Source organism: Juglans microcarpa x Juglans regia, chromosome 4S (assembly GCF_004785595.1).
Source record: "Juglans microcarpa x Juglans regia isolate MS1-56 chromosome 4S, Jm3101_v1.0, whole genome shotgun sequence".
Taxonomy (NCBI): Eukaryota; Viridiplantae; Streptophyta; class Magnoliopsida; order Fagales; family Juglandaceae; genus Juglans; species Juglans microcarpa x Juglans regia.
The window spans coordinates 8605009-8626082 of NC_054601.1; the positions used below are offsets into that span (position 1 = coordinate 8605009).

The 21074-nt window shown below is 33.7% G+C and overlaps 1 protein-coding gene across 1 annotated transcript; it reads right to left on the bottom strand.

The window, feature by feature from the left end:
• Nucleotides 1-8822, bottom strand: LOC121263313 (chaperone protein dnaJ 10-like). The gene is made up of 11 exons (XM_041166135.1): nt 8812-8822; nt 8133-8406; nt 6789-6848; nt 4213-4295; nt 3897-4056; nt 2583-2712; nt 1979-2137; nt 1375-1553; nt 1196-1276; nt 945-1106; nt 1-295 (listed from the first exon to the last, which is right to left on the bottom strand). The coding sequence occupies exons 2-11, from the start codon at nt 8217-8219 to the stop codon at nt 200-202; spliced, it is 1197 nt and encodes a 398-aa protein (XP_041022069.1). The 5' UTR covers nt 8220-8406; nt 8812-8822; the 3' UTR covers nt 1-199.
• Between the last annotated feature and the right edge of the window lie 12252 nt (nt 8823-21074).

The window sequence follows — 21074 nt, forward strand, 5'->3', positions numbered from 1 at the left end:
GACAACCATCTCCTCCTATATGCATATAATATTATTTCTCTCCCATTGATATACATAACAGCATCAGCATGTGCATTCGGCCAGAGGTGGGATGTGCTTTCCCGCACAATCAGCTATTCATACAACCACAACATTGATACATATGACAAGCATTATACATCACAAGCATTTCACACATGATATCAAGCTTCTTCCACCCTCAATTCCTGCCTGTTGATGAGTGTCTTGACGCCCCGGGTGGTGCCACTGGCATTGGGAGTGAGCCTCCAAAGTTGGTGACCTCCACATAGGGGCTCTAGATTTTCCAGTTGTTCCAAAAGGAGAGGGAAAAAAGCATAAGCAAAAGATGATACAGTGATACAGGTAAGAAAAGAGAAGATGGTTGTTGTTGTGGGGGGGGGATCTCATGCCTATGTATATTGGCACCATCCATGCCAATGCAACTATGTCTTCATCTGGAGGCGTTTGTTTAATCATGATCTTCCATACTCACCCTGATTTTCAGTTATTTGATTTTTGCAATTATTAAGTTACAACAAACAAAGAGCTTATTGGTGCTTGTCGTAGACTCCATAAGAGCATAGAGTCTACATTTTCTACAATAAAAAGATCATTAACTCTCTGTGCTCCTGTTTTGTTTTTGTTTTTTATTCCTGCCTACTTGATGGGAGCTATGCTGGATTCTGTAGTCTATTCAAAGTTTCCTATGCTTCCATCATTCCCATTTTGTGTCAAAAACACTTTATGACAACTTATTGCTTTCTCGTGTCACACAAGAAATCATCTGCTGGTATTAAAGAGTTGACATGGTTATTCATAAAATTCGACAAAAAAATCCAGTTATTTTTATAGGTACTACAACTCAGTCACGTTTGGGATTGAACCTGTGAAATGTTGAGGTGATTTAAAAAATTCATGATCTTATTAGAAAGAGAGAAAGGTACCTGTGGTGGAAATGTGGATAAAGATGGCTCTTCAGGATTTGAAGATTTTGGTGGTGAAGTACTAGGAGAAGAAGCATCATTGTTTGTCTCATTTCCATTCAATTTATGTACTGCACCATTTAGTATGTTTTCACTCTCATTCCCGTTGGCTGGTTTAACCCTCTATATGTATACCACAGTCTCTATTAGTCATCAATAATGAAGATTCTTTATATTAACCACAAGAAATTGAAGAGGCACCAGGGAAGTACCTGGAAGATTTTACCAAGAGTTTTCAACCCCTTTGCTTGTGCACGAAGCTCCTCTTTCTTGGCATTGTTGTCTTGAAGAACCTAAGTAAACAATGAACATATTTCACTAAACCACCTTTGACCAAGTTTTTACTTCAGTTTCAGCCATATACAGAAACTACTATAGAAAAAAAAACCACCATCTGACAAACACGGGAAAGAGTGGCCTCAATATCAGCTACGTTAAGCTTCCAGAGGGAATCAATCATCACTTTTTTGTGAGATTGCATGTATTGTTCAAGTTCATCATCAGTATAGTTTCCTTCGGTATTCAGTTGCTTTTTTATGTCCTCCTGTAGCTGGATCAAGGCAATTGCACCTGGAGCCACCAGCAACAAAAACCAATTCATTGTTGTAAGCAAATATTTCCCAACACAGTCCCCCCTACACAAAGCACACAGAGAGAGCATAGGCACACAGCTCGTACACACTAAAAACACCCTGAACAAATACCACCTCGGCACCAACTGCACATCCTAATTGATGATCTAGGTGCCATGCATTGATTTGACTGCAATGGAGACCAAGTTACCAATGTATTGTGATGAGGCCTAGATCTAAGGTTTCAAGACAATGATAAATTACTAACAAAATAGCGACCATAAGTAAAACAAAAAAGCAACTCCACCGGTTCAATATTAAGCCAGATATGACCTGAAGGATCGAGTCAAAGGGTAGTTTTCAAGACACCATCACAACATGACTAAATATCATCATGGGTCAAAACTAGCAATATGCACTAACCTGTTGCTGCCGTTACTTGGGATTTAATGAAATGCCCTTTGTTTCTAAACCATTCAGCAATAAATGGTACACCCAAGTATATTGCCTTCTTCCCTAGCTCTTTAGCGGCCTGCCTTGCATATATATATCCAATTGTATTCAACATATCAGTACCATAAGCTGTAGAAAAAGACAATTAAATGGATCAGAATCATCAGTAAATATTCATTTATATACAGGGACGTGCGCCAAAAGACTAAAATTGCACAAGATATATCCAAAATTTGATCTTTTCCATATGCCATAAGCCATGCACGAAATGCTTGCTGATATTAAAAGCTTGCCAAAAACTTCATCAAAAGATAAGAAACCAGGTATAATACCATAATTTGAGTGGTCTCCATCGACTAACTCATTACTCATACTCACTGACATTAAACAGGTGGACTATTTGTAAGGAAACTCTTTACATTTTATAGGTTAGTTTTCATAATGAAAAGGGCACTGACTTAAACCTACTGATTAAATTTTCAAGCATACCTAGTTGGATTGCAACTTGTCAGACAGAATAATGCCAAGAACATTAGAAAAACTTGATTTCCAAAAGAATAAAGACAAGGATTACCTGCATTGGATAGCCTTGCTACTTCAGCTTCAGCATGTCTGATAAACTCCTCTTTGTTTCCTTGAACGTATTGGTTGAGTCGATCTTTCAGAATTTCTGCAAGCTTTTCTTCTCTTTCCTTCTGAACAACCTGTAGAAATGAGGAATTTGCAAAAAAGAAAAAAGAAAAAAAAAGAATGAGCATAAAACAAACAATGCTTGATTAATTGATTGGTTATTACTACTAGTAATACTACAGCCGCTGCTGCCGCCACTACTACACACCCGCGATGACTAATACTACACTGCCCCTACCCCTTGGATTGGTAGAGATAACTCCAACACCACACCAAACTTGAACCTGTTACCTCCCCACCACCACCCCCAATATAGCGGATGTGAAATCATGGGTTCCTTGCCATTTAAATGTGCAAGTTTCAAGAAAACAAAAGAGAACGTCCACTGAACTTAGATCATATGCCAACAATTAAAGACAAAACCATCAATTAGAAGAAAGGTTGAAATACTTAAAAAGATACTCATGCGACCGATAAAAAAAAAGGGTTAAAAAGATACTCATGCTGACAGAGTTCCATTACAATCCACACTAATCCAGAGTCCAGACATGCAAGGCCTATAATAGGAGGATGCCTTACTTTAATACCCCAACCAATCTTATGTCTTTCTCCTCTCACATTTGGTATGATAACCATTAACAAGGTCAAGCATAACTCCCTAAGAACAACAAGGTGGTAAAAGAGCATAAAATAGTTGGGATCACCAATCCATAAAAGCGTGTGTTCTCAATCTTCTGCAGTATTGAATAGTTTTTTTCTTCATGTTGCTATTACTTCCATAAATCTTTTGTCCCAAACATCAATTAGCAGTTGCATGCATACTTTGCTTATCCTAGTGGCCAATAATATTTATAGGGAATATTTTCCTGAATAAGATGATTTGATGCTACAATGATGTTGGTCAATAAGTTGAAGTTGGCATGCCAAAGCATCAATCTCAGTGCCATAATAAGATCACCTTCATGGTGCATAACTAATAGGGTTGATCATGAGCATGACACAAATCTAACCATATGCTATACCTAGAAGTCTGTATAAGAACCACCAGTTTTGAAAGCAAAGTTAAGAGAAGAAAAAGGTGAACTGTATCACTGGTTCTAGTGTTAGAAAACTTCATTGCCCTTCTTTTCGTTAAAGCATTTTCACTTCCGTCGCGATTAACCATCCAACTTCAGGTTTTCAAAACAGTAACGAGAAGTCCAGTATAAGATAATATAAAATAATAACAAAAAACCCAATTGATGAGGTAGACTCGTACCCTCATTTTCTCTTGCAACTTTTTAGTATCAAACTGTTCCCCTTCTGTAAATATGTCTAGTGAAGCCATTGATGCCATTGCAAGCTGGCCTATGTATTCCTCAAAAAGCTCGCTGCCAAAAAGCATCGCAAAGATAGCTGCAGGATCGATAATTGCTTCACTGCAATATTAGGGAACCACAAAATATATCAGAAAAGACTATATTTAACCATAACAACAATTTCATTATAATCTACCTACATCATACAGGGAGACAGACACTATCAATCATGAATTTAATTTTCATCTATCAATAAATTAACAACAAGAAACTAACGTTGAGATTCCTGATTTTCCAAAAGAGTCATAAGCTTGCCGTTGGCCTGTATCACTCAATACTTGGTAAGCTTCACCCAAGACCTGAATACAAATGAATGAAAAATATATATTACTATATGTTTAGAACCAAATGAGCCTAGAAGGAACATGGAAATTAGCACCATTACTCAAAATCTCCAGATTGCAAAATAACATTCCTAATGTTCTTTTTCTTAAGTAATAGACATTTTAAAACTTTTTAATAATAACTAGTTAAAATTTTTATTGAAGAACGCAAAAGACATTGCCCAAGTACATGGGACATATATACAAAAATAACACCTAATTAGAAATAGAAAGAAAGACAAGAAAATTCATGAAAACTCAGCCCATTAAAATCTATAGCAGCTGCCCAAAGGAACAGAGTATTGAAAAATAAAATTTCAAACATTTGATCATCTGTTTACGATCCTCAAAATTTCTCTCTGTAACGACCAAAGAAAAGCTCAAGCCACATTTAGGCCCATACTCTAGATGGACTAGCCAATGTTACAACTGGAGCTCCTTGAAATCATTGCAAAGAGCAAAACTCCCTCCTAAACAATGTGGGATCTCACCTTCCTATACTCAATCCAGTGTATTACACTCTCACTCATTTCCAACCACTAGACAGATAGGAACCATCTTCCACACAGCTGCAATTTAAAAGGCTACCATATAATCCTCTCCAATTGGCAAGGATGTCTACTATTCTTCAAAGCATAAGTGAAGCCAACCCAACTCTATGAAGATGGGTCTACAGATTCCCTGCTCTTTCTGCATGTACAACACATATATATTTATATATTCTCAATGGTTGAACCTTCCCTAAGGAGGCTGTCCAAACAAAACAAAAAAAAAAAGAGTTGCTTTCAAGGGCGCCTAAGTCCACCAAATAATCCTTCAAAGAAAAGAGTTGTTAGCCTGAGGTAATAAAGCCATGATAGAAAGATCGAACAGTGAACTTCCCTCTCTTGGAAAGGTTCCATAGAATCTAATCTACACGTTCAGGTTGTAATTTAGTAGAGTAAAAGAGATTGAACTCTGACGACATCAACCTTTAAATCATGCGATGCTCTAGAAAAAGCTAACATTCCCCTTAGGGGATCGAATGGTGAACTTGCCTCTCATGTTGGTAACGCCAAAGCCACTTCCCTATAAGGGCCTAATTGAACAAAGGTTAGTGAACTTTTCACCTAACCAGCTCCATAATAAGTTGTATTGTACCCTCTGTACTAAATTGGCAACAATAGGAGGAAGGGAATCGAGGAAAAAAAATATAATTGGATCAGTCCTAATATTGGATTGTTTTCATATCAAAGTAAGGAGATCTATTGTGATACCCCATATGATATAGATAAGGGTAGATGGTGTATAGGATCCCATATTGCTTAGGAATGAGAAGTTTTTGCCCTTTATAAGGTTTCAATGGCGCTCCAATTGCATCATTAACTAGTCCTTTTGAGGTATAGGCCATGTGGTTTGGGCTTTCCATTTGGACGTTACAAATGGTATCAGAGCCTATCCCAACCAGAAATGTGGGACTTGAGCCGTGCCACCTACAATGCACAGGCCCGACGAGGACGTCAGGAATTTAATAGGGGTAGATTGTGATACCCCATCTGATATGGATAAGGGTAGATGGAGTATGGGATCCCACATTGCTTGGGAAGGATAAGTTCTTGCCCTTTATAAGGTTCCAATGGCGCTACAATTGCATCATTGACTAGTCCTTTTGGAGTATAGGCCATGTGGTTTGGGCCTTCTATTGGGGCGTTATATCTATATGTGTCAACAGAGATAAGGATGGTGCCAATAAACTCGCTTTGGATTGTGAAACCATGGCAATGGTCAAAGCCATACCATTTAAATTCTAGGCAAGCATTGGACTTTGTCTAGTAATGTTACTTTTATATATCAGCACAAAAATTATTTAATGTGAAAAGTCAAAACTTTCTTCACTCTTATATAGAACATTCACATTGTCAGTAGATTTGGATCCTTTCTTTTAACCAACCCCCACCCCAAAACTCAGAATCAGTGTTTACAGTTAAAAGAGAAGAATTATTTGGATTTTTTTATTGGTAAACAAGAATTTTATTGATAATAAGATAAGCATAGCCAATGTACATGGGAAGAATTATTTAATTGGAAGGAAGGATAAAAAACACCAATATTACTGATGATTGTTTGTTTTGTCAGGAGAGATGTGAAGAAATTCTTGTAGTAGATTAGAGACTGGTCAATTGTTTCATGTTGAATGAGCATAGAGGGAGGAGGGGTTCTGATTACAATTATAAGTAACAGGATAAGTTCAATTATTGAGAAATAACAGTAATAATAACTATATTTCCTATAAATAAATGAAGAAACTGAGAGTGAGAGGCAAATGAATCACAGCATTCATGTTTGGTTTGGGAAGGAATCATAGAAGTTAATCCTGGAAATTAGTCCGTTGAGACAGAAGCTTTTGTATCTTTCCATGGCTGTATAAAACACAACTTTAAGCATTTCTGATAAAATACAATATTCAATATGCAAGAAGGAAAATCTTGCCTGAAAATTCTGTGCCGCAAGAGGATCATTTGGATTCTTATCTGGATGAACCTGCCGTGCCTGCAAGCAAGAAAGAAAAATAATCCATATGAGCTACAGATCCATTCATTTCTAGCTGATGGACATCAACACTGCATAGCATGTCAGGAGTACATTAGTCTAGACATGAAAATAACACATAAAGCTTATGTCGACAGTACTTGTTGCAACTCCAATACATTCAAAGTTTTGACCAAATTGAAGAAAGTTTCTTTACATCCCTTCCTTATTTTTGGTCCCCACAAAAATCATTGCAGAGAGTGCTAGGTGATGGAAGGGATCACCAAATCCGTCATGCATTCAAAAAGTGAAGGAAGTTTCATTAGGGGTCTTTAGTTAAAGTTGGAGGGCCTTTAGTAATTGTTGAATTACCAATTAATCAAATGTACAACAGAAGTATACGAGATTAACAGAATAAAAGAATCATAAGGGGACATACACTTTAAAGCGGCGGGACACAACTTCAGGCCAGAAAACAAGATGGATAAAGGGCAGAAGACAGATGAAATCTGCAAAACCCTTAGGCTATTTAACAAAACTCCAGTGTTTTTAAATGAACTAGAGAGTCATTGGACTTAGTTTTAAACGCTAGCAACTCCTCGGATAGTTTAGCTGCTTCTCTTTTATGGAAAAAGTACTAAAAAAAGCTGGGAGAGAAAAGTGCAATATAAGGGGAAAAAAGAGAAGAAGAAAAGGGTAAAAAACACGAGTAATGATATACTCACAACACATTATACAACAATGTTATAAAATAGGATATTTTTTTAAAATGATGTTATTTTTATAAGATGTTTTACAAAAATACTCCTGATTTAAAACATAATTGTGTAAAGTGTTGTAAAAAATGTTGTGTATAAATCATTTTCCAAAAAACACGGGGGAAGAGAGGGAAAATGGTAGCGGGGAAGTCAACCTCGTTAAAGGGTGTGATCGTGACGAATGCGGATATTTTGCCCAGAACACCATATAAACAAGGCAATAATATCTTAGGCATTCCTCTTTAGGGCATCAACCTTGCATTGTACGAAATGATTGGTAAAAAAAAAAAAAAAAAAAAGGGATTACTGGCGACCAAAGATATCGTAATTTCTCAGAACTTGTCGCATATAAATGAACTTAAAACATCCTCAAAAGATATCGTAATCTCTCAAAACTTGCATATAATATATGGAATCAACCAAAAACCTCTCTTTGCTGATTATTAGACAAAATCGCGATGGGGCAAAATGATAGCAAGTAAATAACCAGCGTAAAAAAGAAAATAGAACAGAAAGCGAAAAACGAAAAGGGAAGATAGGATTTCACCTTTATGTAATAAGCTTTCTTGATCTCGGCTTCGGTAGCTGTGGGGCTGACCCCAAGCACGTCATAGTATTCCGTCTCCTTCACCATCTCAAAGACTTCCCTCTTACGATCCCCCGATCAAATTATATGCAGATATAAATTCCTCCCCGTCCACCTCCGGTCCGGAAGAGAACGAGATTCACAGACCACAAGAAAACGTACCCAGAGCTTAGAAAATTACGCCATAGAGAGCCATAGCAAAGTGAACCTGTAAAATATTAATTCACGAGTGGGCCTACCCCCACCGCTGGAGCTCCCGCTAAGCGAAATTCTAAATTTTTTTTTTGGAAAATATTATTATCCACACTCATTTTGAAACATTTTTTTTTCTTTTTTCTTTTTTTTATTTAACGATTAAAAAAATAATTTTAAATATATTAACATATTTTTTTATTTTTTAAATATATGTAAATATATTAAAAATATATAAAAAAACATTAAAAAAAAAATTTACGCTGGTCTCATGAGACGGCATACTAGCCGCACTATTTTTATTTTTATTTTTTTATCACATCATTTTTTTTAATATTTAAAAAAAATTATAAAATATTAAATAATATTTTCTTAATCATTAAATAAATAAAAAAAAAAGAGCGAGCAGGAGCTCCCATCGCAGTCCCTAGCTTTTTCCTTAATTCACTGCCATGGATGCATCACTTTTTTTATTTTGAAATTTTGAGTCTTGACTCCATGGTTTGGCATTTGTCATCTCGAATAATTTGCAGGCCTTTATTGCTATCGAGAATAACATTTAAAAAAAAAAAAAAATCTTTCGTAGTTTATAACTTGTCTTTTTCCTTAATTGAGTCGTGTTTAATTATATCTGCTATATAATATATGAAAGAGGAATGTTACTAAAAAGATTATACAAAAATAAGAGTCCTTCTATAAATGTGATTTTGTATAATTTGTCAGATTTATTTTATAATAAAAATAATTTTATAATATGACGAATTACATCAATTTATAAAATTACTTTTGTGTAATCTATTTGCGACTAAAATATTTCTCTTTATTTAAATACACATATTTAAATATTAAGATAAAATGATAAAAATAGCAATTCATATTGATTAAATGAATGTGTATGATGTAAGACTTATATTCAATAAATATGACTAAGAATTATTATATTTAGAATAAAAATAATCTAACTCTTTCCTCTTATATTTAGTTTCGAAGAATTTTGAGTTTTTTTAGTTCTTTTTTTATTTTTTTGAAGTTTTTTGAGTTTTTTTAGTTCACTAGCAATCAAAGTATAATTTTTAAATACAAAAAACAATTTTTCGTTAATACAAGATCTAATTATTTATCTAAATCCAATTAAAAAAAATCTAAGAATAAAATAAATTCCAAAATTGCTTTCACAAACTATAATATAAAAATTAAAGGAAAAATAATATTTATACTTATAATTTTTTTTTATATAAAAATACATCCTAACATGCCATCTATTTATATGTTTAAAATTTAAAAAAAAATCTAAAATTTAAATTTTGAATTTAAAAAAAAAATTGTTAAAATAAATTTTGTACCTAAAATTATAAATATAAATATAAATACACGTAGTATTACTTAAACTAAAAAACATAAGCAAATAACTTTCCAATTATCTGTCAAAATTAGATAAAATGAGGTTCTTAGAAAGATGTAAAATAGAAAATTTTAAAATAAATAATTTTTTTTTTAAAATGAGTTAAAATACAATAATAATAATACATGAAATACGTTAGACAGCCAAAGGAAAACGGGACGGATAGGAAGGTAGCAACAAGACTCATGTTTGGAAGTCTCGTTCACCGTTAGGGGCGGCGTTAACAAATCCAATGATACTAAGAGCACTCTCAGAATTTACTATTAAATCACAAAATATGAGTACGAATAACTAAATTCTAAATAATGAATTTAGCTACAATCACTTCTAAAATTATTTTTAAATTTAAAAGGATCTATTCATTCATCAAATACATTTTATATTAATTATTTTTCTCTTCCCTTTATATTAATTATTTCTCTCTCCTTTTTAAATGACAATTGAAAAAATATAATTAGAATATGATTGCAAATTAATATATAATATTATGAATAGTAAAATATAATAAAATAAAAAAAATTAATTAAAAAAAATTAAGATATTTTTAAAATTATTAATTACTCATTATTATATAATGAATAAATAGATAATTCAATGTAGAGATTTGATATGAATAATCAAAATTAAAATCATCTTATATTATTTTATTGCTATATAATTGAAAAATGACTATTTCAATATAGAGATTTATATGAATAGAATAGATAAAAATTAAATTTATTTTATATTCATCAAAAATATATTTTAACTGAGCTAATCCAATCAAAGTGATCTAATATACTATATACTCAACTTTGACACAAGACTCGTACACATTAACCGCCGACTGCGACGTGGTGAGTTTTTACTGGTTTGCAAGTACTCTAATTTTCATTTTCTCAATTTTCGACATTCCAAAGATTCCATGAGCCTGGGCCCTGTCTGCTTTAGCCGGCCGACGGGAATTTGATCTGTCGTCCGATGTTTATAATACGGTAAGATTTGAATAGTTTGTTGAAATAAAATGAATTTAAATAAAAATTAAAAATTGAATAAAATATTATTATAATATTATTTTTTAATATTATTATTATTTTAAAATTTTAAAAAAATTTAATTATTTATTATATTTTATATGAAAATTTAGAAAAATTATAATAATGAAATGAGATGAATTGATAGATATCAACTTTGAATTCATATGGAGCCTTAGGCTCGGTTTATATTCGCAAGTCATTTTAACTCATCTCATTATTATTTATTATTATTCATTAATTTTAACTCATAAATTTCATTACTATTCACAATTCATCTCAATTCATCTTCAAATTCAAACGATACTTTAATCATGATCAACCAACTCGTACGAACATTTCATTTAGTTGGAGTTAACGGTTTACAGTACACAAAAGAAAAAAAAATGAATAACTAATTTAGATATTGAGAATATCTCATAATATCTACAAATAATAATAAAATAATATTAAATAACTTAAAAATATTTTCAAACAATTATGTTCTCAAGTAAATCCTTAATGTATGATTTTGTCCAAGATTAATTCGCTCCATGTTGTTTTGCAACCTTTTTACAATTATTTTTCGAGGTTATCACCGAACATAAGCAAATAAAAAAAGGCAAAGGCTTGACGTCAAGGCTTAGATACGCACAACTATAGAAGATAGCGGCTTAATAGTTTTTGGGTTACCATCTAGTGATTTGGCATATACAAGTCATTTGTTCGAATCTGAATACAGACTCAGTTCTGAACTATTACTCAATTCCCGAATGAACCTAAGTTAATCGGCCTGGTTTGTTTTCACAAATTATCTCATCTTATCTAATCATTATAATTTTTTCAAATAAAATATAATAAACAATTCAATATTTTCAAATTTTAAAACAAAAATTATATCAAAAAATTATATTATAATAATATTTTATTCAATTTTCAACTTTTATATTATCTCATCTCATCTATATAATCAAATAAGATATAAAAAATGAGGCTCTATTAGAAGAATGAATAGCGTGACTAAGACCAGAATACACCAAGGGAAGAGGAGGGACATGTTGAAAGAGACACAATCCAAAGATGGTGCGACATGGAACCTAAGCAAATTGGAAGATGATGGTGATGATGGAGAATGAGGCTAATAGCTAGAGGACCCATGTATTGCCCAAGGCATGCATGGTTCCAAAGTTACCTCACAACGTGCATGGCTAGAACACTACTACAAAACCCTATAAAGCCAAAGCAATGTGAGACACTCTCCATAACTTTTTATTGGCATTTCACTTTTTTCTTTCCAATCTTCTTATCTTCTTTCCCTCTTATTCTGGCTTAATCATCGGAGTGGTCACCCACCGACCCTTGTCAGCAAGCTCCATATTCAATTATCCTCTCGGCATGGTTCGATAAAGGGATGTGGAGAACAATGGGGTGTATTAGAGCTAACCAGTCTAGTTGATAAAACAAACTTAGTTACAGTTTTGTTTTACAATTTTATAGTTAGCTTAGTTTAGTTGGCTCCTGATTTAGTTTGTATATAAGCAAAAGCCTTATTGTAATTATATAGATTGAATTTCATTTTGTGAAATATTATTTTTCCTGAATAATGATCAGGAAGTTTTCTCCAGTTTCTACTTGTTTTGAGCTTCTACATGGTATTAAAAGAAAATTCATCTTTGACTAAGTTTCCGCACTCTATTTTTTTCTGCTTTTCTTTGATTCCACAATATGTCGACTACAGATCCTTCATCGCCTACATTTTCTTCGTCGACTAATCTTGACAGTCAATATATGATCACTTCGGCAGATGTTTCCAATACTATAATCGTCTCTCCAAAGCTCAACGACAAGAATTATTATTCTTGAACCCATGCAATGCTTATGGCGATTGGCTCTTGGAACAAGATTGGATTTATTGACAGCAATATCCAACGTCCAAGTTCTACGGATGATCTGGGTTACAACGCTTGGTTTCGTTGTAATCTAATGGTCTCTTCTTGGATCTATGCTTCGGTGATTCTAAAAATTGCACAGGTAATCTTGTATATAAAAACTATTGAGAATATATGGAAATTGTTGAAACGTCGTTTTCAACAAAGCTTAGATTTTTGAAATTCAACAAGCTCTGAATAATATCACTCAGAATCAATCATCTGTGAGTGGTTATTTCACTCCCATTTGAATCTTTGTGGAACAAGTGGCATCAGTTCTCGACTATTCCTGTTTGTACGTGTGGAAAATGTGCTACATGTACATGTAAAGTTCTCGAACTCATTGCTGCTCGTGAAGAGAAAAACCTTACCATGCTTTTTTTCATGGGACTGAATGAGAATTATCTCACTACTTGATGTAATATTCTCCTTATGAAACCATTTCCTTCCTTGGATGAAATCTATTCTTTGATTATTCAATAAGAGCGACAATGTGGATTCTCTCGTACCTCTTCGTTGAATCAAGAGAACATTACGATGCTAGCTTCTCAAGCACATTCACTTTCTGAATCGGTTGTCGCTGCTGTACTGTGGAAGAATTTTCATTCTACTGGTCAGAGAGAATCTCCTCTGATTATTCAAGAAGAGCGACAACATGGATTCTCTCGTACCTCCTCGTTGAATCAAGAGAATATTACGATGCTAGCTTCTCAAGCACATTCACTTTCTGAATCGGTTGTTGCTGCTGTACTGAGGAAGAATTTTCATTCTACTAGTCAGAGAGAATCTCCTCACTGCACACATTGTAACCGAAAGGGCCATTCTCGGGACAAATGATTCGAGCTCCATGGTTATCCCCCGGGCTAGGTGTCAAAGAAGAAAAATTATGTTGATTCTAAATCTGGATTTCACCGATCCTCTATTAATCAAGTGTCTACTTCCCTAGAGGCAAATTCATTTCCTAATTCTGGTCAAGTTTTTTCTCAAGAGCAACTTCAACAATTTCTCAATACTCTGCAAACTCAGCTTAAATTAGATTCACCTCTAGGTATTTCTACTCAATCAAATCCATCACAACCTACCAGCTATGCCAATATGACAAGTAGTTCATCTCCTCTTTGTTTTGTTAGTTCTGCAATAGCTCATTGTCTTAATTCCATTTCTTTTACACACCTTCATTTCCCGAAAACTTGGATTGTTGACAGTGGAGCTACATACCATATGGTCTGTTCTCTTTCTCTATTTTATTCACCTCCTACTCTTGTTGATGCTACTGTTAGCCTACCAAATGGTCAATTTGCTCCTGTATCTCATATAGGATCAATGATGCTATCGGCAACATTAACCTTACATCATATTTTGTATGTCTATTCATTCACTTTCAATTTGATTTCCGTGCATAAACTTACCTTAGATTCAACTCATGCTGGACTCAAGACATACAAACAAGCTGCTAAAGACCCTAAATGGCAAGAAGCTATGAATGCATAAATTTTAGCTCTTGAAAATAACAAAACCTGAATAGTTACTGATTTGCCTCTTGGTAAGAAAGCAATTAGTTATAAGTGGGTGTATAGGGTGAAGTACAAGGCGGATGACAATGTTGAAAGATATAAAGCACATCTTGTAGCGAAAGGTTTTACACAAAATGAGGGAGTTGACTATGTTAAAACGTTCTCTCCTATTGCTAAAATGACAACAGTCCGTTATTTTTTTGGCTTTGGCTACTAGTCAAAATTAGTTTTTAGAACAACTTGATGTGAACAATATTTTTGCATGGGAATTTAGAAGAGAAAGTTTATATGGTGATACTACTAAGTTTTGCATAAAAAGGGGAGCATAAAGTATGTCGTTTATTGAAATCTTTGTATGGATTGAAGCAGGCCAGTCGCCAATGGTTTCAGAAATTAACTACTGCCCTTTTGTCCCTCGGTTATAAGCAATCTAAACATGATTATAGCTTGTTTACAAAGGTGCAAGGTTCTTCTTTTACAACACTTTTGATTTATGTTAATGATGTTCTAATTGCTTCCAATGACACGTCATATGTTGCTCAAGTGAAGTCTTATCTTCACGATCAATTCAAAATCAAGGACTTGGGTCAATTTAAGTATTTCTTGGGTTTAGAAATAACAAGTACTACTGCTAGAATTTTTGTATCTCAACGCAAATATGCTCTTGAAGTCTTAGAGGACAGTGATTATGATATGAACTTGCGGGAATGAAATTCCTTAAACCCACAATCAATTTGAAAACTCTCCAAGAAAGCTAAAATCAAGTCAATGGATGGAGAATCTATACTCGATGAGAACTCGTTTCAAGAACCTAGATTATATTAAAATCTAGATCCATTGAAGAACTCATCTCAAGAATCCAAACTACAAGGAGGAATGCCATAAAAGTTGTAATTTACTTTTGATAAATTTAAAAGTTCAATTAAGAACAAGAGGAGTAAAACTCAACTTACAATGAATAAATTTATCAAATTTCATAAACTAATTAAAATGAGGCTACAAAGAGTATTTAAAGCAAAACCTAATCAAACCCTAGGCAAAATAAATCCCATTCTTCCAAAAATGTCTCTGAGTGAATAGTATCGCAGCTACAGTATCGCGACTATAGTAACTCGCTATAGTACCTCTTTAAACCCTAGTTCTTAAAAAGTAACTTTCCAAATAAGCCATTGACCAAAATACAAGGTCTTCCCAAAAATCCTAATTCATAAGAAATAAGACATATGTGGGCCAAGCATCCTCAAACCCAATTATTCTAGACTAATTCCTATAACTAATAAAATAAGCCCCTTTAATGAAATAAACAAGTTCAAGACCTCCAATCACATAATCATAATAATAGGCCATAATTTATCTTACACTCTTGCATAGCTTGTATCATGTGGATGATCACTGGATCTCATTCTTTCAAGTCCATATTGAATATTTGGCTCTTACTAGACTCGTCTCAAGTGGATTGCACCAATCCTTACATTGCTTCTTTGATCTTTTTAGCTCTTGATCTTGTAATTAGCCCATCTGGAACATACAAATGATCTTTAAGTCTAGACCCACTTTGGTTCCTATTAGGTTATCTTGGTAGCAAACCTATCCAATTCCCTATGGATTTGAAGCTTAAGTTGACAAAAGCTGATGTTAATGTTCTAGAAGATCCATGCCAAAATGGATGCAAAAACAATCTGATAGTGATTCAACGGCACCAAAGGCCCAATAAGAACCACAATGACCCTGAATCATCCAAACACACAAGTTTTGAGAATTTTCAGAAGTTTTCTATGTAAGGAGATATAATGTGCGGGGATTCAAAACAGAATTACCTGATCTTTAATAATGAAATTGGGGCCATCATTTGACATATGAAAAGAGAGGAAACCATCAAGACTTCTGAGAGAATCTCTTGATGGCAAAATATTAGAACCAATCAAGGTAATTGACCTAGAATTCTTCCAACTGTGCTGCATTACAGCCAAGCAATTCTTGCATCAAAACTACTAGGTAACTTAAAGGATTTCGGATGAGTCATAAGAGGGATACCCTTCAAATCCTTTTGAGCTAGTAGTTTGACTCCAAGAAGGTGCTTAAATTCTCCAATCTCATGTGCATAACAGACATTGGCAAATAGAAAGTTTATACATGTGTCAAGCAAATAAAAGAGAGGGGAAGAAAAATTAGAACTTGGTCGAAAAATGTTATAGCCAGTGAGTGTATTTTACTTATCAAAACACAAAGACTTATTTCATTAATTTATTCTATTACTCACCTGAGAAGGGTGGATCTTCAGCAAGTAAGGAAAATACCTAAAGGATATGAGAGTTAAGTTTGATACTAGGAGCTTGTTCGACTGCAAAGACTTGCAGATAATAGTATACCCTTTAGAAAAAAGCTTCCTAGAGAAAAAGCTCTACAGTAAGTTAAAAAACTTTTAACTTCATACAACAACCAAATTGGAGACAACAGACATAATGATCACAGCTGCAAACTGGGAGTACCCAGACCATGAAATTTGTACTAGCATAAGAGTCAAGATCGTGGTCACAAACAACAGAGATTATTCGGCAGCAAACAAAGGACAAGGAGATAGAAGGACAAGAAGAATTAGGCCTTGTTACCGGATGATATGGGATAAGATAAGATAAAAGTTGAATAAAATATTATTATAATATTATTTTTATTTTGAGATTTGAAAAAATTGAATTGTTTATTATATTTTGTGTGATAATTTAAAAAATTTATAATAGTTAGATTAGATTAGATGAGATTAGACAGTTTGTGTAACCAAACAACAACTTCGAAACTTTTACCCCGTTTGGATGTTGGAAGATATTGAGATCGATAAGCTCAGTTCAGTCTAATTTTAAGGTAATTTTAACATCCAAACACCTAATTTTCAAATTACTAAACATCACTCAACTTAAAACCTCTTTACACGTGGGACCAACAAATTTTTTTAACTTAACATCTCTTTACACGCAGACTATAATATTTTTCAACTTCTTATAAATACATATAAACTTATCTTAACATCTAAATATATCTAAACTCATATTAGGTGGCCTCACAAAATTTACTTTACTATCTTAACTCACTACCATTCATAAAAAACTTAACTTATCTCAACTCAGTTGAACATCTAAACGAAAAAACACTTTCTAAACTGATTTGAGACTGTCAACTTCGCAAGTTGGACCGAACATAATAAAACTTCTAAACAATAAACGTACGAGAGATTATAATGGTGATCATGAGTAAATAAGAAGGGGGGAGGCGTGGGTGAATGGAAGAGAAGAGAAAGGGGGGGGGGGGGGGGGCGTGGGTGAGTGGAAGAGAAGAGAAAAGAGAAGTACGTACCGCCGCTACCAGCGGGTGACGGGCGGGAAAGGCTGCCGATAGTAACATCAAAGACGCCAAATACAACTGATGCGATGCGGCCATTGCCCCGCCTTTTTGCCGAACGAGGTTGAAGAACGAAGGTGATGAGGTGAAGCTTTCACGTGTGTGCGAATAAATAAATGGTTGTCTCCCCTGTGTATCTTTTGGGACTCGATTCCGAGAAGATTATCAATAAAAAAAGGAAAAGTCTAAATGCAAGCATTTTGGCGCACCCTTGCGTACGAAATGTGACCTGGCAAAACAAAAACGTTGCATTTTACATTTTGGTATGGTAGTAATCTCTAAGTTTCACGCCTTCTCTCCCATTCCCCCATAGCCGAACCTTCCATTCTCTTCTTCTCCAATCGACTGAAACATGTCCTGTAGCATCCCCCTTCTCTTCTCTTCCATTCCAACACACTTCTTGCAAACTCCTACAGACATTGCCACTTAAACCCTAGTCCATCTTTGGATTAAAACCTAGGGAATATCTATTTTGTATTTGACTTTCACATTTTTATTGTTATTATGATTTTTTTCCCTTTTTGGGTTTTGTTTTTTGAATAAATATTAGTTTTTTGTTGTATGATTTGGGTATACTTTACTTATACAAGAAGAAGAAAGGACGTGAGCAGAGGAGGAATGGTGGGGTTTGGTGTTGATGGGATTTCGGAAACGAGAGTGGCATTGTTGATCAGATTATTACAACCCGTAATCCCAAAATCACAAACAAGAAGAGTGAAAATAAGATAGCAAATCTGAGAAGGTTAGGAATCTTTTCACAAACATGTGGTTGACATTTTGAAAATGAGCATTGGGCCACATAGTCTATTTCGAGGGTATTGTTTCTTCGGTTATGGTGGCAAACACAACAAAAGTTCCATGGGTGATAAAGGGAGGGATGACTTTATGAAATTATTTAGATGTTAGGTTGTTTTCATGAATGACTTTCTAAAAGTATTTTTTGATTTTTCGTTTTATTTTTTGGATGACTTTCTGGAATTATTTCTCGTAGACGTGATCAGGTTGCTGCTGCTGTGCCAGTGGAAAGAGAGTAGTTGAATGCTTAGGGGATGAATGAGAGAGAAGTCTGGCATGGGGAGGAACGAGAGAGCAGATGGCTTTCGTCTGTCTTCTTTTTGTGTTTTTTTTCGGAGTTTTTTTAATAAAACAATGCGCCTAGTCAGCTGGGGTGCGCAAATTCGTGCGCCAAATTGTCTGTATATAGCAGAATTGATAAAAAAAAGCCAATAAATGTAACCTATCTAAATCTTACCTTTCATGACAATTTTTGACACCATTGGATTCAAAGTATAATTAGAGGATTAAGGTTATAATTGCAATGAGATTTTATAAAAGTTAATTCGTAAATTAGTATGAATTTATATAATATGTTATATTTATTTATAATAAAAATAATTTTATAATTTAACGTATTACATCAAATTATATAAATTTATAAATTTATTTTTATAAAATTTACTTACAGTTAAAACATTTTTTAAATAACACCTAAGCTAATATGCTAACAGCCAATCACAATTAAACAACACCACGCGTTAAATTATAAAATGATTTCGATGGAGAGAAATGTTTTAATTTTAAAAATATTTTATAAAAATAAAATTATAAATTGACACGTAATATGTTAAATTATAAAATTATTTTTATTATAAAATAAATCTAATATATTATATAAAACTATATCTAAATTTATTTTTATATAACTCTATGTAATTATTGTATTATCTGAATTCGGATTGATCGATTCTCCATGCTAGATTGTAAACCTATTTAGTCGGACGTTGCAGCTAGATATTTTTGAAGGAACAACTCCAACTAACATGTAACCCTTTTGTCTTCTCCAATAGAGTCTACTTGCATGGCAGGCCCGATTATATTAAATATGGCTTCTGGAATTATATACTATCCTATATATCAACAGACATGATGAATTTTCTGATTGGGGGAGCTAGAAATATCCAAACTCGAAGAGATCGAACATCTTTCATCGTGATCTCAAGTATATTTTCATCTGTATCATGTTAATGCAGGTGAGAGGAAATTCATAAAACCCCTCATGTTCTTGGAGGTCGCGCGCATGCATGGCTGCTAATTTCCGCCAACAACTCCAGGCACTGGACCATTTGCTAGCTAGCTAGCTCCTGGCTTGAGTACTCGAAATGAAGGATACATTCCTGGATGCCTGCTGTTGCAATGCCATCATCACTACCAGCTCTTTCCTCCCACATCTCTCTCTCTCTCTCTCTCTCTCCATATATATATATATATGCATCGATCTCTTTTGAGAAAATATCGCCAATAACATCACATTAAAACAATTATATTGTTTGAAAAGGCCAATCAACATATATATACGTACCAGAGACTCAAAGGTATGGAGGGTACTGTGATATAGGATCAAGAGGCGCGCGATGCATGCAGGCATATATAATCCAAAGTATATGAACGCGTGTGAGGAAATTCAAAGAGCAGTTGAGCTCTGTTTTAAGAGCTGTGACCCCAAAAGGAGAGCATATATCAATCCATGCATCAAGCTGGGAATTATCAATTAGGGTGATCGCGAAGCACTTGGATATCAACGACCAACCATGCATGCGTGATTACGTAAGTTAATCTTTTATACTGTGGTTTTACTTGATCTCTTTAATTTAAAAGAGAGAATATCAACGATATCATCGATTTAGGCGATCGAAGGGACATGATCTTGAAATGGGCGACTTTGGGAATACCTCTAAACTAAACTAAATTTTCAGGTCATCGTCCCATTTAATGCCGCCGGTATATCTATCTGTACAGTATAGTACTGTACATAACTTGCTGCAATAAAAACGATTATCTGTAACAAATATTTTTGTTGCGAAAATAATTACTATTTGTGATGATAATATATATACTCATTTTGATAATTAAGAAATAGTTATTTTCAATTCGTAAATATATATATATATATATGGAAACATTTTTCTTGTAATGTGTATGTGACGACATACATATGTATGTCATGAATATGTAGCATTTTTATGTCATATATTTATAGAAATAAAAAAGAGATGTATATATATTCATCACGAGTGTGGTATATTTGCAGCAAAAGGATATAATATGTTGAAAATAATAGGAATATACATCCCTAATATGTTTATATGAGACTGTACATTGTTATTTTGTTAATTGACAAAAAAAAGTTGTCAAAGACAATACTTATGCATGCATTAATTATGCTTTGTAGATAAATAGTGGATTAGTTCAAGATATAAAGGGTCGCTGATAAATGCATGACTACGTATAATTATAAAATATGCCTGTAAACTTGTTTATTAAAAGAGAAATGCTTTTTGTCCTGAAAATGTGTCTCGAATTTGTATCCCGAAGGACTTTTTTTTTTTTTTTTTTAAACTTAGTGATTAAAAAAATATTTTTTAATGATGTTGTGAATTTTTTATTTTTTTTAAAAATGTATATGATGACTAAAAAAATACATG

What these genes read in the sequence shown, in the direction of transcription:
- LOC121263313 (XM_041166135.1), bottom strand. Translation starts at nt 8,219, where the DNA reads ATGGTGAAGGAGACGGAATACTATGACGTGCTTGGGGTCAGCCCCACA. An exon ending in CCAAGTAACGGCAGCAACAG is followed by an intron (nt 1,554 to 1,978) that starts GTTAGTGCATAT and finishes TGGTGGCTCCAG; the next exon opens with GTGCAATTGCCTTGATCCAG. An exon ending in TTTCCCGTGTTTGTCAGATG is followed by an intron (nt 1,277 to 1,374) that starts GTGGTTTTTTTT and finishes TTGTTTACTTAG; the next exon opens with GTTCTTCAAGACAACAATGC.